Source organism: Phacochoerus africanus, chromosome 2, assembly GCF_016906955.1.
Source record: "Phacochoerus africanus isolate WHEZ1 chromosome 2, ROS_Pafr_v1, whole genome shotgun sequence".
Taxonomy (NCBI): domain Eukaryota; kingdom Metazoa; phylum Chordata; class Mammalia; order Artiodactyla; family Suidae; genus Phacochoerus; species Phacochoerus africanus.
Window position 1 is genome coordinate 246,333,968 of NC_062545.1, and position 23,124 is coordinate 246,357,091.

Sequence of the window (23,124 nt, forward strand, 5' to 3'; positions counted from 1 at the left end):
CTATTTGTAACAAAAAATAGTTGTTAAAAAGTTTGTTCATTTCACAATAATTTATCATGTTGATCACCTATGATTTATTTACATTTAAAAATAACAACTTTAGATATTTGCACAATTTCATGATTAACTTATAATAATGATACTCTTTTACTATATATGTGCATATATATATATATATATACATGATCTATACTATTACCCTACAAGCTATAAAATAACTTATAATACATTTAGTAATTTTATTTGCACATTTACATCCCCTTGTTAAATGTCCTAAATCTTTTACACAACATAGAGAGAAATAAATAAATTGATAATACATGGATGGATAGGTAAGCTGATAGATACACAAATCACACATATATAAACATACTCACATAAATATGTGAATCACTGGAATCAATGAGACTGAAGAACCTATTATAGTTATATAGATAGATAGATAGCTTTTATGGGGAAATTATATGCTGTATTTTTAAACAGGCAACAATTTGCAAAGTCTTAGAAAATAACTCAGTAAATATCAAGAACCAAATGTCCTTATATTTTTACTGTATTATATAAGAAATAAATGAAATAATGTACAGAAATTATTTTATAATCTGTAAAACACTTATTATGGAATTAGAAGTCATGACTTGTTTACTAAATTACCACTCTGCAGGAAAACATCAGCAGTAATAGTGTTAAATTAGTTGATAGTAAAGTAGTAGAGCAATAGATCAGAGAAAACTGAATAGCTAAATCAACTTTGTAGAAATTCCTCCACCCAACCCCTCTAGAATTTACCACAGTTCTGGGATATGAAAGAAAAACTTCCATGACTAAAAAAAATAGAAGTTTATCTCTTACAATAGCTAAAGTTTGATAAAAGTTGTCCTTAAGGAAAAAAAAGTCAGTTGAAACTTCCCAGAAGGAGTTAAGTAATGGCAACATGTTTAAATAATACCTTATACAGTATTTTTATTCATCTATTGTGGTGTGGAGTGGTGGGTAGAATTAAAATTATCTAAATCAGCTCTCTTGGTAAGGAGATAATTTTTAAAAGCACGTAGCTTTCTTTAAAAGCTGTTTCTATGAACAATCCACCAGTTTAAAATGGGGAAAGGCAAGGTAAAATTATGAAATGAATTTAACAACAGATGCATGAATGTCAGGTAAGTTAGGATTACAACCAATCTTAATACATAAATGTCTAGATTCATCCTTTTATCATATTATTTAATAAATTAAAATTATATGAAAAATTGAAACAATTTTTATTATAAAAATTCAATTGGATTTTTAGAATTTCCAGTTGTATTTATTCAATGAAAGTAAGCACCAATCTTAGACTGAATGTTAGAGAACGTAAAACAGAAATACAAGTAGATCCTCTTGCTTTTCCCCTTTAACTCCCAGTGCTCTTGGCCTCTTTATGATGTCACTTCTCAACATCATTAATTTGAACTTACAGTGTTTAAGTTCTGGCAAATCATAGGTGGGGGAAATGTCTGTACCAAGATTGTAAGTCCTCTTGTCAAATTTAATGTTTTAAAATAACTGAATTGCTCTAGTTAGCTTTACATTATCCTCTTTAGTATAGAGATATGTTTGCTAATATTATTAACATGCCATTGACAAATAAGAGAGTATATGTTTAGCAGACACATATGTTCTCAAGCAATATCATGAGTGGTGTTGATCCCAGACTTAACTAGTTCATTCTCTTCAGTAAATTGATATTGGGTACTGGTTGATTCTTTTTCAATGTGAGTCCTCAGGTTTTTTTTATAATATTGTATTTTGGGACATATAGAATGAAATTATTAGTGGCTGACATTCAGAGAACTATCGCTTCCTTAGAGCCTATTTAAAAATTTATGGAAGCTTTTTTTGTTTTTTTAAATCACAGTGACTGAGGAGTGCTACTGACTTATAGAGGGTATATAGGTCTAGGGTACTAAACCTTTGGTAATAAGTGGTGCAGCCCCACACAAATCACATCTAAACGCTAACTATATCTCTTTTGAGAAATACTGAGTACGCAAAAGCGCTCTGCAATGAAAAGAAAATTATCCAGATGTGGGAAGTTTGATGATAGTAGTGTCTTTATGCTTAATTTATCATATGTTCATGTGAGAGGAAAGTAAAACCTTTTAATTATGTAAACCTTTTCACCGTGAAGACATGGAACAAGGGCAAAGGCATATAACTCTGAAATATGAAGGATATAGGTTTTCTTTGGACACTTCTGTTAAAGAAAAGATGCAGTCAGATGCCTTATGATATCACTTTATATGGAATCTAAAAATTAAACTAGTGAATGAAACAAAAAAGGAACAGATTCACACATACAGAGAAAAAATTAGTGGTTACCAATGAGGAAAGGGAGTGGGGAGAGGCAATATAGGGATAGGGGATTAAGAGGTACAAACTATTACATGTAAAATAAACTATAAGGATATATTGTACAATAAAGGGGATATAGCCAATATTTTAATAATTATAAATGGAGCATAACATTTAAAAACTATGAATTACTGTACTGTATATCTGTAGCTTATATAATATTAGACATCAACTATACTTCAATTAAAAAGACATACAATGAGTCTGTGGGTGATAACACATTATTGAGACCCTTTATCCCTTAAATATTTTATACACTTTTAAAACATATCCTAACAGATACATTGTTAAAGGAAGAGTAAAAGCAAATGTATTTTGTACTTAGATTAAGATTTAAAAAAAAATCATACACTTGGTTAACATTAACCCCTTTTAAAAAAATCTCTCCAGTGATAATGTACAAACATTTTTCTCTTAAAAAATAAAGTCTCCATGTCTCCTACTTGGGATCTCCACTTTTTATTTAAGAAAACCTAAATCTAGCCTCCTTTTCTAAGTCATGAACATATTCTATTCCACAATGACAATGTGTACCTTCTTTACCTAAAAAAGTTTAGAGATACCAAGACTGATTTTGAAATGATTAAGATATGTGGACCTGAAGTGAAGGCAGATTTGTGGCTTCTGTGTTCCATGTAATCTTTCTTAAGATCAAGTATTAGCTATTGTGTGTATATATACATATTTCAAAAACTAGTCATATCAAGAAATAATGAAATGTTTGATTTAATTGTTGCATTTCTTCCTCTTTTTAGAGTAAGGAATTATATTGGACTACAAACTTTATCTTCAAAGTTTTGAGGGTCCTATTTATAAAGGATATAAATAAATTTATATTCACATAGAAATAGTTTCCAAACAAAAAATAATAGGAGTTCCCTTGTGGTATGGCAGGTTAAAGTCTGGTGTTGTCACTGGTGTGGTTTGGGTTAGAACCCCGGTCTGTGGACCTCTACATGTTGCAGTTATGGCCAACAAAACCAAATAATAATAATAAAAGATACACTTACAGTTTTTTTTTTAAATATGATACTTCAAAAATCAAATCTGAATTCATCTTAGAAAACTTGACTGTCTCAGAGAAGTAAGAGGAGAGATGTGCCACCAGCAGGATCAGACTTAGGGGAAATAGTGAGAAAACTATCTAATTCCAAAAGATTAAACTGATTTAACTGCTTATGACATATGTACATTTATATAGAGAGTGAGAACTACAGTATTTAGATCAATGCCATTTTGGGGTCACATAAACTCTTTTCAGTAAAAATGAAAGAAATTTACATGTAATAAATTGTCACTAACCCTAACCTAACCAACTTTAAGAAACAAAGGCATTTTCAACCACATCATTCAGTTACATTTTGCCAGCTTCCAGTCAGTCCATTCTGCCCCTCACCCACAAATGGCTGCTAATTTACCATAAACAGTCTTGCCTATTCTTGAAATTCACACAAATTAAATCACAGTGTATAAGTTTTGTGTTTCTGTATTTTTTTATTTCATTATATGTTTCTGATTCATCCATGTTGTCATGTTGCATACATCAGTAATGCCTTACATAGCTAAGTAGTATTCCAGACATTCACTAAAGAGCCCTAAACAATTATTTTTCAGGTGTCAATTATGCCTCCTGTGAATAAAAACAATTTTATTTCTTCCTTTCCAATCTTAATGCTTTTATTGCCCTAAAGTACAAAACAGGGTGAGGATCACAATGCTGAATAAAGTGAGCATCTATGCCTTGTTTATAGTTTCTACAGGAAACAGTAAATATTCAACTACTAATTAATTTAATTTTAATAGTAAGTATTCTCTAGACTCATTTTATCCATTTGAGGAAGATGCCTTCTATTCATAGTTTTCTCAGAGTTTTTATTGTGAATGAATATTATGTTTTTTCATAAATTCTTCTGCATATCTTGAGATAATCAGATGAATTTTCTTTTTTTTTCCTTTTCTTTTTTTTTTTTTAGGATTGCAGGTGTGGCATATGGAAGTTCCTAGTCTAGGGGTCAAATATGAGCTGCAGCTGCCAGTCTGCACTACAGCCACAGCAATGCCAGATCCAAGCCACGTCTGCGATGTAGACCACAGTGTGTGGCAACACCGGATGCTAATCCACTGAGTGAGGCTAGGGATAGAACGCACAGTCTCATGGATACTAGTTAGGCTTGGTTCCACTGAGCCACAATGGGAACCCCACAGATGAAATTTGTTATATGTTATTTGGAGTGATTGCATTGGTTAATTCATGTATGTTAAGCCAATCAGTTTACACACCAGAAAGTAAACCTCAATGGTTATGATATATTAGCCTTTTTATATATTATTTAGCAATAAAAATTAATGAATCATTAAATAATTATTGTCTCAGTCTGGAGTTCCCATTGTGGCTCAATGAAAACGAATCTGACTAGCATCCATGAAGATGTAGGTTCAAAACCTGTCCTCACTCAGTGGGTTAAGTATCTGCTGTTGCTGTGAGCTGTGGTGTAGGTTGCAGATGCTGCTGAGATCTAGCATTGCTGTGTCTGCGGCATAGGCCAGTGGCTACAGCTCCCATCTGACCCCTAGCCTGGGAATCTCCATATGCCATGGGTGCGGCCCTAAAAAGACAAATAATAATAATAATAATATTTTTTTGTGTCTGTGTTAATGCATGGTATTGGCCCACAATACACATTTCTGGTAATGTCCTTGAGACATTTTGCTGACAAGTTTATTTATATTGGTCTTAAAAAATGAGTTGTAACATCCCCCATCGTCTTGTTTCTGAAAAACTTGTGTAGTATTACTATTTTTCCTTAAGTTTTTAATTTAATTTATCAGTAAGACCCCACAGGCCCTGTGCTTTTCCTTCTGGGAAGATTTTTGATAGTGAATTAAATGTATTTAATAATTATAGGGCTGGTTAATTTTTATTATTTCATCATGTGTCAGTACTGATACATAAAATGAGTTTTACAAGAAACTCATCTATTTCACTTACGTTGCTCATTATTAATGATAGTTCTCATTATCCTTTAAAATCTGTATAGTTATAAAAATCTTCATCTGTCCTAATATTGGTAATGTATGAGTTCTCTGTTTTTTCTTCATCAGCTTTAATAGGAGTTAATCAGTTTTAATAATCTTTTCAAAAAACAAAACATGGAATTTTTATATTTGCTCTAATTTTTTTTTCTTTCACTGATTTTGGCTTAAGCTTTATTATTTTCTCCCTTTAACTTTGACTTTAGTTTTATATTATCATAATCCTAAACCAGAGATTTACAACAATGATTTTAAACTTTTTTTCTTATATAAGACATTAAAAGATATAAAATTCTCTCTACAAACTGTTCACAATATTCCACAATTTTTGATATTATTATCCAGTTGCTTCTTTTTTATAAGTGTGCATTGTGATTTCTGTTTTACCACTGGTTATTTGGAGATGCTTTTTTTTTCAAAATATTTGTGTGGTTTCTACATAGTTTTGACCTTTGAAATATGTGGGGGCTAATGGCACTGATCCTGACAAAGTTAAAATCTGAAAATAACTTAATAGTGGGATCTCCAAATTCATGGTACTGCATCCAGGGAGTCAAGTAATAATGGGTTATGTAGTACTGTAATACACATTTATTGAAAAATATTCATGTCTAAGTGAAAATGTGATGTTTAAAACTGTGTCGCTCAAGGGTCAACTATGATTTTGTTATGAATTTTTAATTCAACAGCTTAATGATCAAAGAATATGCCCTAGAGATTGCACAAAAACTTAATGGACCATGCCTATGTAGCACTTTTTATATCTCAAATTTAATAAAATTTAAAAATAAATTTAATATTATTTCATGAAATATTTCCTCTTTCAGAGCATTTAGAACATAGAAGTTCATAAACATGGTTGAAAATCAATATTTTTCAGCAGTGTATAAATGTGCTTGGCTAGATCCAAACCTAGAGATTTGGATATAATAGGGCAAGTAATTTTAATGTATATCCTCAGTTAAGAAATCACTAGGCTTTATAATATTCAAATGATTCATTCAAAATTTTGTAGAGTGGCAAAAATGTGCCAGATTTTGTTCTGGGAACTAAAGCTTTAATGAAAGTACCAAGTTTTTTTTTTTACTATACTTTTAATATTTATGTAATGTCAACATAAGTAAAATACTGTGTGAGCATGTGTTATTATGTTTGCATGTGTGTTTGTGTGTGTAAGCCTAAAATATACTAATGATAAACAATGACTTTATTTCTATAATATAATGGGATGGTGTATAATGATATTTCTCTAACATATATTAATATCTGCCTTGATTACAAACAAATAAAAATTAGGTATAAAACTCATCTTTGTGTAGAGGAGTACTACATGTTCATATAGTTCTGAAAGTAGAAACATAAGTAGAAATTACTTTGCAACATGGTTTTATTTTTCATATTTTCCTAGAGAAGAAAAAAATATCAAAATTCATATTAATACTTGTGGTATATACCGACACACACACACACATTCAGAGACACCACATATGCCATTGAGTGATTTGGATTTTGTTTAGTTCTGAGAATATTTTGAGGATCTGATCTTATTAAAGTACAGTTTTTGTAAGATTAAGTTTTATAATTCTTACAATATCTTAGAGTTCAATTTCAAGAGAATTTGAAGCATAAGGTGGGAAACAATCCAATCATGATTTCACATTAGAAATAATTGCCCATATTTCAATAAAGCAAGTTAGAGAATTTTTTTAATGTTTTTAATCCACCTTGTTTTAGTTCTGTTGAAGCCTGTGCTAAAATCACATATTTGCTCCCCTATATTTTTCTAGGATGAAGTAATCTTACATAATATTAAAGATCTAAGAATGTAAAATATTTTTCTATTTGGTGGTGAGAAAGAGTCATTAACTAGAGTCATTAACTAGAGTGATTTTTTGTAAGTTAATTAAACTTTCCCCTTTTATTTTAATAGCCAAAAAATAAACTTTGGGACATATGATAATTACATTCCAGGTAAGATGATGAATTTTTTTATCATAGATGAATGAATAAATGATAAAACGATAGCTGTCATGGAGATGCAAACTATTACATGTAGAATGGATAAACTGGAGTTCCCATCATGGCTCGATGGTTAACAAACCCAATTAGGAACCATGAGGTTGCGAGTTCGATCCCTGACCTCGCTCAGTGGGTTAAGGTTCCGGCATTGCCATGAGCTGTGGTGTAGGTCGCAAAAGCGGCTCGGATCCCGAGTTGCTGTGACTGTGGATAGGCCAGCGGCTACAGCTCCGATCAGACCCCTAGCCTGGGAACCTCCATATGCTGAGGGTGCGGCCCCTAGAAAAGACAGAAAGACCAAAAAAAAAAAAAAAAAGAATGGATAAACTATGAGGTCTACTGTTCAGCACAGGGAACTCTTGTGATAAAACATGTTGGAAGATAGTGTGAGGAAAAAGAATATATATATATGTATGACTGGGTCACTACACTGTACAGCAGAAATTGACACAACACTGTAAATCAACTATACTATAATAAAAATAAAATAAAAAAAAATCAGCTTTTAGTTTTCCTATGCACTTTTCTCATGTGTTAGTGAATACTTTCTAAGGATATTTTGTTTTTAACCCCTAAGACACTATTAAGTGACTATATTTAGCAGCATAAGGGTGGGCATATTTACATATTAGAAATCATACAATCAGATAATATTGCAGTTGAAAGGCAGTATAAAAATATGGATAAACAACTTCTTACCTGTGTCAGAAATATCTTCTACTATATTCCTGATAAGATTGTGTATGGCTCATAATTGGCCAAAAAAATTCACTATTTGACAAGGCCAGTCAATCTGATGTTGAAGGACTTCATATATCATATAATTAAATTTTCCTCATATACTGAACTTAAATATGTCTTTCATTCTGCATATTTTCTCAATGATTCTGATTCTGTCTTTAGGAGACTCATAGGGTGAACCTATTTGCTCCTATATACACGGTTATTGTACATATTAAATAGAGTTATATTATCTCTCTCACTGGTTTCACTGATAACTTCAATTTTTTTAACTATTTATATTACAGCTTCCATGTAACTGTCAATCACAAGTCTGTAGGTACTCTTTATTTATCAGTTTTCTCAATTAGTATGCCACCTATGACAATGCAGCTCTTGGGTGTATAACATTTACTCTTGCAGCTTAGTAAATTATGATTAACTCAGGGGATCTCAAGCGTTAGCATCTAGATTCAACCATACATATAATGAATAATTTAAACAGGCACTGTGCTAACTACTTTGGGAGCTACAGAAGTAGTTATCATATTTTTCTGTTCTCAGGAGAATTGTGTTCTATCCAAAAGAATACAGATCTTTCTGGGAGAGATAGAAACATTAAAAGGAAACAATAAAACTGTTTCTCTTCATTTATATTACAGACTGTATTAGTTTCACAACTACTATATAGAAAACTGAAAAACTAGTCAAATTTTTAAAAAATCAAATTTTATTTTCTCATATTAATAGTACTGAATTTCAAGCACTAGCAATTAAAAGAAACCATAATTTGAATCACTTATTTACATTAAATTATCTTACTGTCATTTTAGATCTGATGAAATTCTATTTACTCTGAAGTACAGCTTAATATTTTCTTATTTTAGTCAGTGAATTAAGCAAAAAATCATGGAATCAGCAACACTTTGCCCTGGTATTTCCCAAACCACCACGACCAGGAACAAAAAGGAGATCAAAACCTTCCCAACTACGCGACAGTACAATTCCTGTGAGTATTGAAAACATCACATACATTTATTGGTAATAAGCTTGTGAAATTATGTACAGTTGTCTATGTTATAGATCAGTGCTGACTGGTGGAATTTCTGTGATGATGAAAATATTTTACATTTTTTGCATTCTGATTCCAGTGTGGCTACTCTACAACTGAAATGAGGCTAGGGTAACTGAGCAATTGAATTTTACAATTCAATTTGATTTAATTCACATGCAGCTTTTAAATATCATATTGGACAGCATAGTTAAAGGTAATACAAATTCTTCTACTTGGAGAAAGTAGGTATATTTTATGTGCATTTCACCGTATAAAAATAATTACTTTATCTCATATTAACTATTTGTTCAGCAACCCCACATTACAGAAAATATGTGTCCAAGAAGCAAAGAAATACAGAGATCCTAATGCTACAGTTAGTATGAACATTCAGAAAATGTTACCCAGTTAGAGATAACCCTTCATTAGAATCATGGAGTTACATTATACACCGAGGAAGTTTTGGTGCATTCTCATTTCCTATGACACAGAATTCAAAATTCTGAATATTAGGAGATTAAAATTTCCCAATGTTTCTGGAATCATCAAGGTATATAAAAATGTTCTAAGAAAAGTTTTCACAAAATAATTTATCATCAAGTTGTTTGCTTTAGGTAATGTATCTAATCAGTAGTGATTCACGTTACTTCTGACTTTTGATGTTCTTCCTTTTTCTTTCTTTATTCAACTTATTTTTCCATTGTTCATTAGCATTCTTCCCAAATTTGCTATTTTTGCAATTAAACTTTTATAGCATGAAGCTATTAAATGTTAGAGAATAATTAGTTTGAGTTAGCATAGAAATGGAAGGGGGTAAGGAAGTCCAGGAAACCTCAAAAACAACGACAAACACAAAAGCCTCTCATAATTACAAACAAAGGTTTTAATATGTCATTAGTTAGTGGATATCTTTAAGAATTTTAACATAAAATCTTGAGGGAATTATGAAGATACTATAAATTGAAATTAGGCCTAAAATGAGGCTTGGTTATCCTTTAGTACCAAAAGGAACAAAATTGGAAAAGCATAATAAACTATAAAATCTACCATTTATCCATTGTCTGTCAAAATGTAAAATTTTTTCATGGTTGAAGTTAAAACATATTTGATATCTAGTAATAAAGGCAGTGTTACTCTCACAAAAGTTGTTCACCATTATTCTAACAAATATTTCAGAAATATGATGAAGAGAAATTAAGGGGAGATCACAGACGACCACTATGGATGTACCGTTCTTTAATGAGAATTTCTGAGAAACCATCTGTTTATTTAGCTGCCAGGAGGCAGCCTGTACCAATGAAACCAACTGGTCCCTCTAAGGGGGATGCTAAAAGTGTAGGGAAACCTTTATCTCCATCAATAAAGAAAGGTAAAGAAGATAAGAAAGCAGACAAGGACAAATCAGATTCAGAAGCAGAATCCATCGTTTCACAGGGAAAATCTAGGAAAGCTTCAAAGAAAGAACCAGGAGCTAAAGAAGAAAAAGCAATTGAAACGAAAGAGTCAAAAAAAGATAAGAAAGGTTCAAAGAAGGGAAAGGAATCTGATACAGAATCAGAAGCTGAAAAAGGAGATGCAAAGAAAGGTTCCAAAAAAGAAAAGAAAGATTCAAAGAAAGGCAAGGAGTCAGCTACAGAATCAGAGGGTGAAAAAGGAGATGCAAAGAAAGATTCCAAAAAAGATAAAAAAGGTCCAAAGAAAGGCAAGGAATCAGCTATAGAATCAGAGGGTGAAAAAGGAGATGCAAAGAAAGATTCCAAAAAAGATAAAAAAGGTCCGAAGAAAGGCAAGGAGTCAGCTACAGAATCAGAAGGTGAAAAGAAAGACGCAAAGGACAAGGAAGGGAAAAAGGATTCAAAGAAACCTGGTGACAAAGGTGATGAATCAAAGGGCAAGAAAGATTCAAAGAAGAAGGAAAGTAAAAAAGAAAAGAAAGATGAAAAGAAGCCCAGTGAAGCAGACAGTGAATCAAAAGATACTCCCAAGAAAGATGCCAAGAAAGATGCCAAGAAAGATGCCAAGAAAGATGCTAAGAAAGGTACTGAACCAGAATCTGCTGATGCCAAGAAGGATGCCAAAAAGGATGCCAAGAAGGATGCCAAGAAGGATGCCAAGAAGGGCAAGTAGGCCTTGGATAATAATTCAAAAGCATATTAGATGAAATAATTTCAGTAGTCTGAAACTGAAACTATGAGTGAAAAAGGAGATTTAAACATTAACAAAATAATTTTTTAAATGGAGTAAAGAATACAAAGATGGACCCAGAAAATCTTCATTAAAAATATAAGAAAGATGTTAAAAACATAAGAGATGATTCACTGAAGGACTTGGAAGATACTTAACACTAAATCTGGGGATACGGAGAATTCAATGAAGATCCCTAGAAAGATTCAAAAAGAATATTAAGATAAGGATGTAGAAGTTGATGATACCGAATTTTTAAATACAAAGAAGAAAAACAAATCAACAAAGGTATCAAAAAATCCAAGGATGCAGATGCTGAATCCACAAATTTAAACAATCTGAAGTTGTACCCACAGATAGATTTAAATAAGGAACCATAAGAATCAAGAGAAATAAAAAAAAATGTCAAAGTCTACATCAAATAAATAGAACTACAAATTAAAGGTATCATTTCTCAAAACAAAAATAAAATACTACTTTTTTGGTGAGCTGATACCACCAGATCTGAAGTATAAACAGCCACAACCAGGTTAATGGATATTGAATACTCTACTTCCAACCCAAGATAAACACACTTGGTAAGTTTGTTTTCTTTCAACTCCAATAAGGTAAAAAAAAAAATAACTGAAGTAATTTGAATTAAAATTTACCATTCTTTAAAATATCTGTAATCTGCTGATCAGGTTTTTACTAGACTTTAATCAAGTTTGACTTTTGCATTATAAGAACTATGTAAGAATTTGCTGGGAACACCACATGTATGAAATTTTTTTAAGTGTCAATGGAAAGTTTAAGGGAAGTAGAATTATTTATGGTAAGGGAGAAGAGACTCATTTATGACATACAACTTTAAGAACTACTTACCAAGAATTTTGTTTGGTTTTAAACAGAAAACAGTGGCTGACTTCTCTCCATTTAAGGAAGGTTGAAAAGTGATTACAAATTAAAAATGTGAGTAAATTTAAACAAGACATTAAAGTGATTTAAACAAGACATATTAAAGTGATTCCTGCTAAATACATATATAAAACCAAATTTCCCAGAATTCAAGAAAGTCTAACAGAGTAAAAACATCTCCAGATGTTATTTAGATGTGAAAATAATTAACTTTATATCTTTATAACTATATTATACTATGTTGTGACCCATGAATCCTATTAATGTGAAGACAAGTAAAAAACTTGCCAATTAGTGACAATTAAATCTTCCCTGACTTAAAATATTCCCTCGGATAAGCTCAACATTGCTTCAGAACTTGCCAAGTGATTTTCTTTCCCCTTTATCCTTCCCAATATAAACTCCAGACCTAAGGTAAAGCTTCTCTGTGATATTAAAGGAAGGGTCTCCTATTCCATATGCTCTCAAGAGCTAGCTTTCTATTAACAGTGAAGGATAATTATTTTGTCTGTTCTTTAAACATTGGCCCCTGTGCTCTACATCAACCACCTGAGGATTAATGACTATTGTAACTGGTGGTCTTCCAAGTGGTCTGACATTGCTGATCTGGATCCGTTCTAATGACAAAGAGAATCAAATCTCACCACAGTTGTCCCACTGCTTCCAGGAAACTCATTAAATCGCTTCTTAGATTAAAATCCTACTTTCAGATTTTCATTCTTTTTCTGGAAATGTTAGCATCTGAGAATTTATTAAATCACTTTAAATCTCCCTTTTACCTCTAAAAAAATGCCCTTAAAATTATTTTCTAACACAGCATTCAAAAGCCAAAATTTAGATTCAAATGAAATATATAGTGAAAGAACAACTGAACATCTGCCTTTACCATTCTAACGAAATACACCAAGGTCACGAGGAACCTCCATGTAGCCAAATCCAACAGCAGTTTTATCCTGGCTCTTCTTCCCTTTCCTATCTATATTTTCCTTACATAATTCCCATGGATTTATTTACCATTCATGTGCTATTGAATCCTACATTTAAACCTACTATTGACTTTCCACTCAACTGTAAATTCATATATCCAAATGTTATATTAAAGCATCTACATGACTGTCTTCCAGGCATCTAAAAATTAACATGTCCCAAAGGGAACTCTTGACACCACTACAACTGAAACCTGTTTGTCCCCAAGTTTTCACCAACTTAGTAAATAATACTGACATCTAACCCATTGAATAAATCCAACATGAATGAGTCATTCATAATTACCCTTTTTTCTTTATCCCACTTATTGATAGTCCTTTCTGACTACCTATAAAATAAGTGAATTGTTCTATTACACTGCATTTCCACTATTTCCACACTAGAAGTACAATTAGGCATTATATCTCAACTGGAAACCCCCCAAACCCCAACTAAATGATGCAGGGAAAGTCCCCTACATCATTTCTCACCACCATGCAACAAACCATTTTCAACACAAAAGTCATCATGTTTCTCCATTACTCTCAACTTTCCAGTGTATTAAAGTCACATTTAGCATAAACTATTCTTATGCTTGAGTTTATGAAGTTTTTAACTAACTGGATGCTATTTCTCTGTCCTCATGTGGTACCAAAATTCTCTACCATACTCTTGTCACACTGGACTTCTATGTTTAATCACACTAATCATTATGGTTCTTAGGCTTCACACTTTTTCCCTCTGCTTACAACACAATTCTTCAAGAATTTCACATTGTTAATGCATTAAAATTATTCATTTTCAGATTATACTTTACGTTCCTAGATATTTTAAAATAGCTTTTAGTTTTTAGAGAAGTTTTAGTTTTACAGAAAATTCAATCAGAAGGTACAGATTTCCCATATATGCCCTATACCCACAAATGCATAGCTTCCTCCCCCCATTATCAACATTCCCCACCAGAGTAGTACATTTTATTTATGTATCATTATCACTCAAAACCCATAGTTTACATTAGGACACATTCTTGGGGGTGTACGTTTTATGTTTTTTTAAAGAACATGACAACATATATTCATCATTATAGTGTCATTTATAGTAATTTTACTGTCCTAAAACTCCTCTGTGCTCTGTTGATTCATCCCACATTTTCCCTCTACCCCTGGTAAACACTGAGCTTTTTACTTTCTCCAGAGTTTTTCCATTTCAAGAACATTATACAGTTGGAATAGTACAGTTAGCAGCCTTTTCAGACTGGCTTATTTCATTTAGTAATATGCATTAAAATTCCTCCATGTCTTTTCACTGCTTAATATTTAATTTCTTTTTAGTGTTGAGTAATATTCCATTGTCTAGATGTAGCATAGTCTAATCTATCTTTACCTATATATCTAACCAAAATCATCATTCACCTGCTGAAAATCAACCTTGATTGAATCTAAATTTTGGCAGTTATGAATAAAACTACTATGAATAGTTATATGCACATATTTTCATGGACATAAAATTTCAAATACTTTGGTTAAATGCCATGGAGCATAACTGCTGGATTGTATGATAAGAATAGGTTGTTTTGCATCAATATTACATTTTCAAGGTATATACATTAAATACATACAGCATTTCTGTATGTCAAAAATAAAAGGTATATATATTTATATATATGTACACACATGCATGTGCATATATCATGATTATTGCACACACACACACACAAAGAAACTAGTAAACTGTCTTTTATATTGGGATGTAAAATTTTGCATACCTACCGGCAATGAGTAAGAATTCCTATTGCTCTAGACTTTTCCACACACTTGGCGTTTTCGGTAGTTTGGATTTTGGGCATCTTGATAGGTGTAGTATCTCAGTGTTGTATTGATTTGCATGTCTTCCAAAACAACATATTTTCATATGCTCATTTTCAGTATGTTTATCTTCTTTGGTGAAGTGCGTGTTAAGGTTTTGACTCATTTTTTTTTTAACCAAGTTGTTTTTCTAATTATTGTAATTTTTAAAAGTTCTGTGTATATTTTTGATAATAGTCTATTATCATAAGTTTTTTCAAAATATTTTCTTCCAGTCTATGACTTGCCTTTTTATTCTCTAGTCAATGCTCACACAAAACAGAATTGTTTAAAATACTATTTTAATGAAGTCTAGCTTATCAATTCTTTCTTTCATGGATTTCTTTGGTTTTGTATTTAAAAAGCCACCACCAAACCCAATATCATCTAGATTTTTTTATGCTATCTTCTAAAACTTTTATAGTTTTTACATTTAGGTTTGTGATCCATTTTGATCCAGGCATGTTTCACTGCCTATCCTTTTCCATTTACTTCCCTATCAACCATTTACTTCTATCCTCTAACATGTTTTATTCTTCTAGATAATGTACAACCATCTGTTGTCTATATCAGAGTAAGAAGTGTGAAGAAAATAAAAATAAGTATCTTTCTGAACATCATTACCTTAAAATACTCTGAAATGGTTTTCCTTTCTGCCCAGAAATATTTGAAATGAGATACAACTCATGAGTATCACCCATAAGATTCGAACTCTTCAATGCTGTTTGGCTCACAAGGATATGGCCTAATCTCATTCAAAAAGATTCCTATTAATACAACTATACACCCTCTCAAATGGATAGCTCAGCTTAGAATTTGTTACTTAGCTTCATAACCTTTCTATTTATTATAGATTGACATGTCGAAATAGAATTTAAAAATGAAAATGTTGGGATTTCCGGTCATGGCTCAATGGAAATGAATCTGACTAGCATCCATGAGGATGCGGGTTTGATCCCTGGCCTTGCTCAGTGGGTTAAGGATCTGGTGTTACAGTGAGCTGTGGTATAGGCCGCAGACACAGCTTGAATCCTGAGTTGCTGTGGCTCTGGTGTAGGCCAGCAGCTACAGCTCGGATTCATCCCCTAGCCTCGGAACCTCCATATGCCATGGGTGTGGCCCTAAAAAGACAAAACAAACAAACACAAAACAGAAATGTTTTCACTACATAAGAACAATTACAGGTTTTTATTCCCTCCAAATCAAGGGAAAAAAAGTACCAGACACAGATTTTTGAGTCTTTACTTGTAGCTGTGATTTCTGACCAAATATACTGAATTCTTCGATAGGGACTATTAGTATCACCCAAAAATAGCTTATCATTTTAGACTCTGACCTATGGCAGAGGCTCTTGGTTTTTATCTAAAGATACATTTTTATGATCCAAATGTGGGTTATGACTGTTGACCGTTTGAAACATACCAACATGATCAAAGAAAACAAAACTGTAACTCATATGCAATAAAGGCTTTTGGTTACTAAAACAAAAATGTTATAATAAAATGATATAACAATCCTCCAATCAGTGAGAATTATACGAGTCTCTAAGAAGTATACAGTTTTATAACTTTTAGTTATCTGCTAACTTTTTTTCTTTATGCATAACAACAAACAGCAAAAATGTTTGGGGTAACTATAGGTTTTTTCCTATAACACTTATTGGCCTGGTCTCCTACTGAAGCCAAAAGGGAGGAGAAACAGGATGGGAAATCAATTCAAAGAGAGAGATCCATGTACAGGAAAAACTTCTACTCAATAATCCTTCTATATACTTCAGTTCTCAATTTGGACTCTTCATCACACAATTTATATGTGGAAGATATTTTTCCTCTTTTATTGCTTAATTTTCCCTTAAGTAAAAGTGCTGTGTAAAATTGAAATACAAATGTTAAAGAATTGCTACTTTTGTAAGCTTGTTGATGAGTGCATATATGATTAAATCACTGTAAAGCCTTGCAGTGATGAGTAACATTCTCAGTGTGACTAAAATCACATAAGAAATCACATAAGTTTGATATTACAGGATTCTATAAATACTCCACAATATGCCCCATCACCTCCAATAGTATGAACATTTGTAAGGTATTTTTAGTTTGAAGTTTTTTTATACCTCCTTTGACTGTGTGTGTATGTGCATCTGTCTGTGTTTGTATAATATTATCAATATCACAGAGCAAGTAAGAAAAATATGTTAAAAGTGAGTGGCATGAAAGATAAAATAACTGATTAACTTGAATTATTTGTAAGAACTGTTTTATGTAAGATAGAAAAAAAATCACATTATGCCCGATATAAAATATACACTGATCTTCTGAAATTATATTCAGACATTATCAGCTTTCATTAATTCTAACAGAACCACTATCTATCAGTAGTTCCACTTCAGAAATAAAATCCATTAGTAAAAAGGAGGTGGTTAGGATGGCAGAGTAGAAGGATATAGAGCTCAACTCCCCCAACAAACACATCAAAAATACATCTACATGTGAAAAAATTCTTAGAGAAAACCAATTGGAAACTGGCCAAAGAACTCCTACACAATCAAAGCTGGCCATTGTCAACGCTTGTACAAGGATGGCAGGGAGCGGGGGAGGTGTGCAGAGCCTAACCAATGAATCTTGGGCAAAGAAGCCCTGGAATAGGATTCAGTTACACAGACACAGCCTGGAGGACCTGGGGTGTGGTCCCAGTGAGGTGGTGACAGTTATTGTCAGAACACTCTGGAGTACACAGCTGTTCATCTCCCAGTGATCATGCACCAGTTTTCTACCCCACACAGCAGCTTAGTGTGATATTTTGGGCAAACAGGTACTAGGAGTAGACTGCCATAGAGGCAGGCAAGATCTCAGGTGGTAGGGCAGCTGACTCAATTCCTGCAGTCAAAGGCCCAGACCCTGAACCCTAGACTACTGCACACAGTAGCCTTGCACTAACTAAATTTGGGATGAACACAAGAGAGAAAGAAAATCAAGCTCAGGTTGCTTCTGAGTGGAATCATGGGCACCTACATAGGCAGCTCTTAGGTCCTCTTAGACCTCACAGGTCTTACATTTAAGCTATTTTTGTATGATATCAGATAAAAGTCCAATTCTATTTTCTTGGATGTAAATATTCAGTTTTTATATCACCATTTGTTGAAGAAACTATCTTTTCACATTTGTGTATGCTTGGCACCCTTATTGAAGTTTATTTAACTGTATCTGCCTGCATTTGTTTCTTGGCTCTCTATTCTTTTACATAACCAATCTTTCTTCAGTTGGCCTCAGTGCAGCCACATGTAAAAGTGTGGCTGATAGTAGTAACATAGGTGTTCCTTCAAAATTAAAAAAGAGTTAATATATATAACATAAGTGGAAAAGTGCATGGTATGTAAGAAGCAATTTATAAAGTTAGTTTTTGATTAAAGAAAATCAAATATAATAAATATAGAGATTTTATATTGAAAAGATTGTGCTAAGTGTTTCTCAAATATTATATCGTATAATCTCCATTACAGCTCAGTGGGTTGTTATTATTAAATTATTTTTAAATTAGAAAATTAAAGGTTATAAAGGTGAAAAAAATGACAAATATAGGCAACACTATGTAAGAAAAAAAAGACAAATAAAATCAGAAATAAAAGAGGAGACATTACAAATGTACCACAGAAGTATAAAGGATCATAAGACACTAGTGTGAACAATTATATACTAACAAATTAGATGACATAAAATAAATAGATAAATTCTTATACCTTTGAACCTACCAAGTCTAAATTATGAACAAATAGAAAACCTATATTAACCTATAACAAGTAAGGCAATTGGACCAATAATTAAATTATCCCAATAAAGAAAAGCCAAAGACCACACAGATGGTTTCACTGGTGGATTCTACCAAACATTTAAAAGGAATTCCTGCCAATCTTTCTCAAACTCTTTCTAAAAAAAGTGAAGAAGAAGCAACATTCCCAAACTCTTATAAAGCCAACATTAGAAACATACCAAAGCCAGAAAAAGACTTCAGAAGAAAACTATAGGCCAATATCTGTGATGAATAAATATGCAAAAGTCATCAACCAAATATTATCAAAATGAATTCAACAGCACATTAAAAAGACAATACACCATGATCAAGTGGGATTTATGACTGGATGCAAAGATTGTTCAATTTATGCAATTTGATTATTATGATGCATCACATTAATAAATGAAAGATTAAAACCATATGATCATCTCAATAGATATAAAAACACTATTTGACAAAATCCAACATTCATTCATGATAAAAACTCTCAACGAATTGGGTATATTTGAAATGTTCCTCAACATTTCTTTTCTTTTCTTTTTTCTTTTCAGGACCGCAGGTGCAGTATATGGAAGTTCTTAGGTTAGGGATCGAATCAGAGATACAGCTGCCAGCCTATACCACAGCTATGGCAATGCCAGGTCCCAGTTATTTCTGCAACTTACATGACAGTCATAGCAATGCCAGATACTTAACCCACTGAGCAGGGCCAGGAATTGAACCTGCATCCTCATGGATACTAGTTGGGATTGTTACCACTGAGCCACAGTGGGAACTCTGTTCCTCAACATTTCTTTCCCTCTAACACTGGGGACAAGACAAGAATGCCTACTCTCACCATTTCTCTTCAATGTATTACTAGGCATTCTATTCAGAGAAATTAGATAAAGAGAAAGAAAAGGCATCCAAGTTGAAGAGGAGTAGGTACTGTCTCTATTAGGACATATCCTAAAACTCTAAAGAACCACCCCCCAACTCAAGTACTTATTAGATCACAGTTAAAAGTTCAGGAAGGTTACAGGATACAAAATTAACAAAAAAATCAATAATAATGTTTCTAAACACTAAAAATGAACTGTTTGGAAAAGAAAAAAAATAGCTTTTAAATAGCATCACAAATAATAAAATACTTAGGAATAAATTTAATTAATAAGGTGAAAGATTATTAGTGAAAACTATACTCCACTGATGAAAGAAACTGGAAAAGTCATATGACAGAGATCCTGTATTCAGGGACTGAAAGAATTAATATTGCTAAAAGTCATCTATGTATTTATTGCAATTCCTATTGAGAGTCCAACAACATCTCTTATTAAATAGAAAAAAATAGCACTAAAATTCACAGAGCCACAAAAGACCCTGAATAGCAAAAGAAACCCTAAGAAATAGGGGAAAAAAAACAGGTAGCATCCAAATGTCCAGATCTCAGACTAAATTACAAATTTATAGTAATAAATATGGCATGGCATTATAATAAGAAATAGACACTTAAGCCAATGAAACAGAATCAAAAGCCCAGAAATAAATCATGCAACTATGGTCAAATGATATTTGATGAAAAATCCAAGATGGCTCAATGGGGAGAAGTACAGTCTCCTCAATAAATGGCTTTTGTCTACCTAAAGAGTCATAAGACCTGTATTCTGGAAGCTATTAGACAATGATGGGGTAGTCAAAAATGTTGGCACAAAAAGATGGAAAGAAATACCATATTCTTGGATTGGAAGAATTAACATTGTCCAAATGACTATACTATCCAAGGTGACTTATAGATTCAGTGCAATCCCTATCAAACTACCAATGGCATTTTTCACATAACTAGAACAAAAAAAAATAATGTGTACAGAAACACACAAAAGACCCAAAACAGGCAAAGTAATCTTGAGAAAGAGAAACAGAGATGGAGGAATCACACTCCCTGACTTCAGACTATACTACAGAACTATAGTAATCAAAACAATATGGTACTTGAACAAATACAGAAATCCAGATCAGCAGAACAGGATAGAAAGCCAAGAAATAAACCCACAAACCTATGGTTAACTAATCTACAGCAAAGTCAAGAATATATAATGGAGAAAAGACAGTCTCTTCAATAAGTGATTCTTGGAAAATTGGACAGCTACATGTAAAAGAATGAAATTAGAACATTCTCTTATATTATGCTCAACAATATAATCTGAAAATGGATGAAAAACCTAAACGTAAGCCTAGATAATATAAGTCTCTAAGAGGAGAACATAGGCAGTACACTATTTGACATAAATTGCAGCAATATGTTTCAATCCACCTCCTAGAAAAATGATAAACAATAAGTAAACAAATGTGACCTAATTAAACTTTAAAAAATTTTTCACAGGAAAGGAAATACTAAAACAAACAAAAAAACAAAGACAACCCATGGAATGGAAGAAAATATTTTCAAATTAAGTGACCAACAAGGGATTAATCTCTAAAACATGTAAACATCTAATAGAGCTTTTTATAAAAAAAAAATCCAATAAAAAAATGGGCAGAAGTTCTAAACAGACATTTCTCCAAAGAAGACATACAGATAGGCAAAAACTACATGAAAAGGTTCTCAACATCACTAATTATTAGAGAAATGGAGATAAAACTACAATGAGGTATCACCTCACACCAGGCAGAATGCCATCATCAAAAGGTCTAGAAACAATAAGTGCTGGAGAGGGTGTGGGGAAAAGGGAACCCTCTTACACTGTTGGTGTGAATGTAGGTTGGTGCAACCACTGTGGTGAGCAGTGTGAAGGTTCCTTAGAAACCTAAATGTAGAACTACAATATGACACAGCAATCTCACTCCTGGGCATATATCTGGGGAAAAACATCGTTCACAAAGACACATGCACCCCAACAGTAATTGCAGCACTATTTACAATAGCCAAGATATGGAAGAAACCTAAATGTCCATCAACAAAAGATTATATAAAGATGATGTGATACATATACACAATGGAATACTACGCAGCCATAAAAAGAACAAAATAATGCCATTTGAAGCTATAGATTAGAACCTATAGAATATCATAATTAGTAAGTTAGAAAAGGATAAATATCATATGAGATCACTATTATGTGGAATCTAATTAACTAATACCAAAGAACCTATTCATTAATCAGAAAAAGACTCAAATATTTCAAAAACAAACTAATGACTACCAAAGGGGAAACACTGGGGGGAAGGCTGGATTAGGAGGTTGGGATTGGCATATTCCCACTACTACATACAAAACTGATCATAACAGGAATATTTATATCATAGAGAAATCTATTCAATACTCTGTGATAGCCTATCTAGGGAATGAATCTGAAAAAGAATAGATATATATGTATTTGCATGGCTGATTCACTTTTCTGTACACGTGAAACTAACATAGCACTCTAAGTCAACTACACTCCAATAAAATTTACTAAAAAAATGGTTTTGGGAAAACTGGATAACAACATGCAGAAAAATTAAATTAGAGTCCTACTCACACTATTCACAAAAATTAACTCAAAATGGATTACAGACTTAAACATGAGACCTGAAACCATAAAACTCCTAGAAGAAAACTTTGGAAAAACTTCCTTGAAATTGGTCTTGCAATGATTTTTTAGATATGACACCAAATGCACAGACAACAAAAACAAAAATCAGTATGTGGGACCACATCAAACTAGAAAGCTTCTGTAAAGAAAAGAAAACCATTTGCAAAGTGAAAGGGCAGCCTACGAAAGGTTAAAAAAAATTGCAATTTATATACCTAATGAGTGAATGTCCCAAATATATAAAGAACTCTTTTGACTCAAAATGAAACAAAATTCTAATTTAAAAATGAGCAAGGGAATTAAATAGACATTTCTTCAAAAGAAGATGGCCAAATGGCCAAGAAATATATGAAATGATGCTCAATATCACGCATCAGCAGAGAAATAAAAGATCAAACAAAAATGAAATCTCACCTCATTTTTGTTAGAATAGGTATCATCAAGAACTCCTGTTATAACAAGTTTTGGTGTGGATGTGGAGAAAAGGGAAACTTGTGCAGTGTTTGTGGGAATTTAAATGGGTTCAATCATGGGAAAAAGTATGGAGGTTCTTCATAGAATTAAAAATCTAACTACCACCTGATCTAGCAATCTCATATCTGGTATATATCCAAAGGAAATGAAAACAGGATATTAAAAGGATATGTGCACTCCCATGATTATTCCAGCTTTATTCACA

At 32.4% G+C, this 23,124-nt stretch overlaps 1 protein-coding gene across 1 annotated transcript; it reads left to right on the forward strand.

The window, feature by feature from the left end:
* Positions 1–1,489: 1,489 nt before the first annotated feature.
* Positions 1,490–11,344, forward strand: CYLC2 (cylicin 2). Its single transcript, XM_047769564.1, has 4 exons — positions 1,490–1,506; positions 7,355–7,395; positions 9,051–9,172; positions 10,394–11,344. Exons 1-4 carry the CDS (start codon positions 1,490–1,492, stop codon positions 11,342–11,344), a joined length of 1,131 nt encoding a protein of 376 aa, XP_047625520.1.
* Positions 11,345–23,124: the final 11,780 nt, after the last annotated feature.

What these genes read in the sequence shown, in the direction of transcription:
- CYLC2 (XM_047769564.1), top strand. An exon ending in ATATGATAATTACATTCCAG is followed by an intron (nt 7,396 to 9,050) that starts GTAAGATGATGA and finishes TTCTTATTTTAG; the next exon opens with TCAGTGAATTAAGCAAAAAA. An exon ending in TACGCGACAGTACAATTCCT is followed by an intron (nt 9,173 to 10,393) that starts GTGAGTATTGAA and finishes CAAATATTTCAG; the next exon opens with AAATATGATGAAGAGAAATT.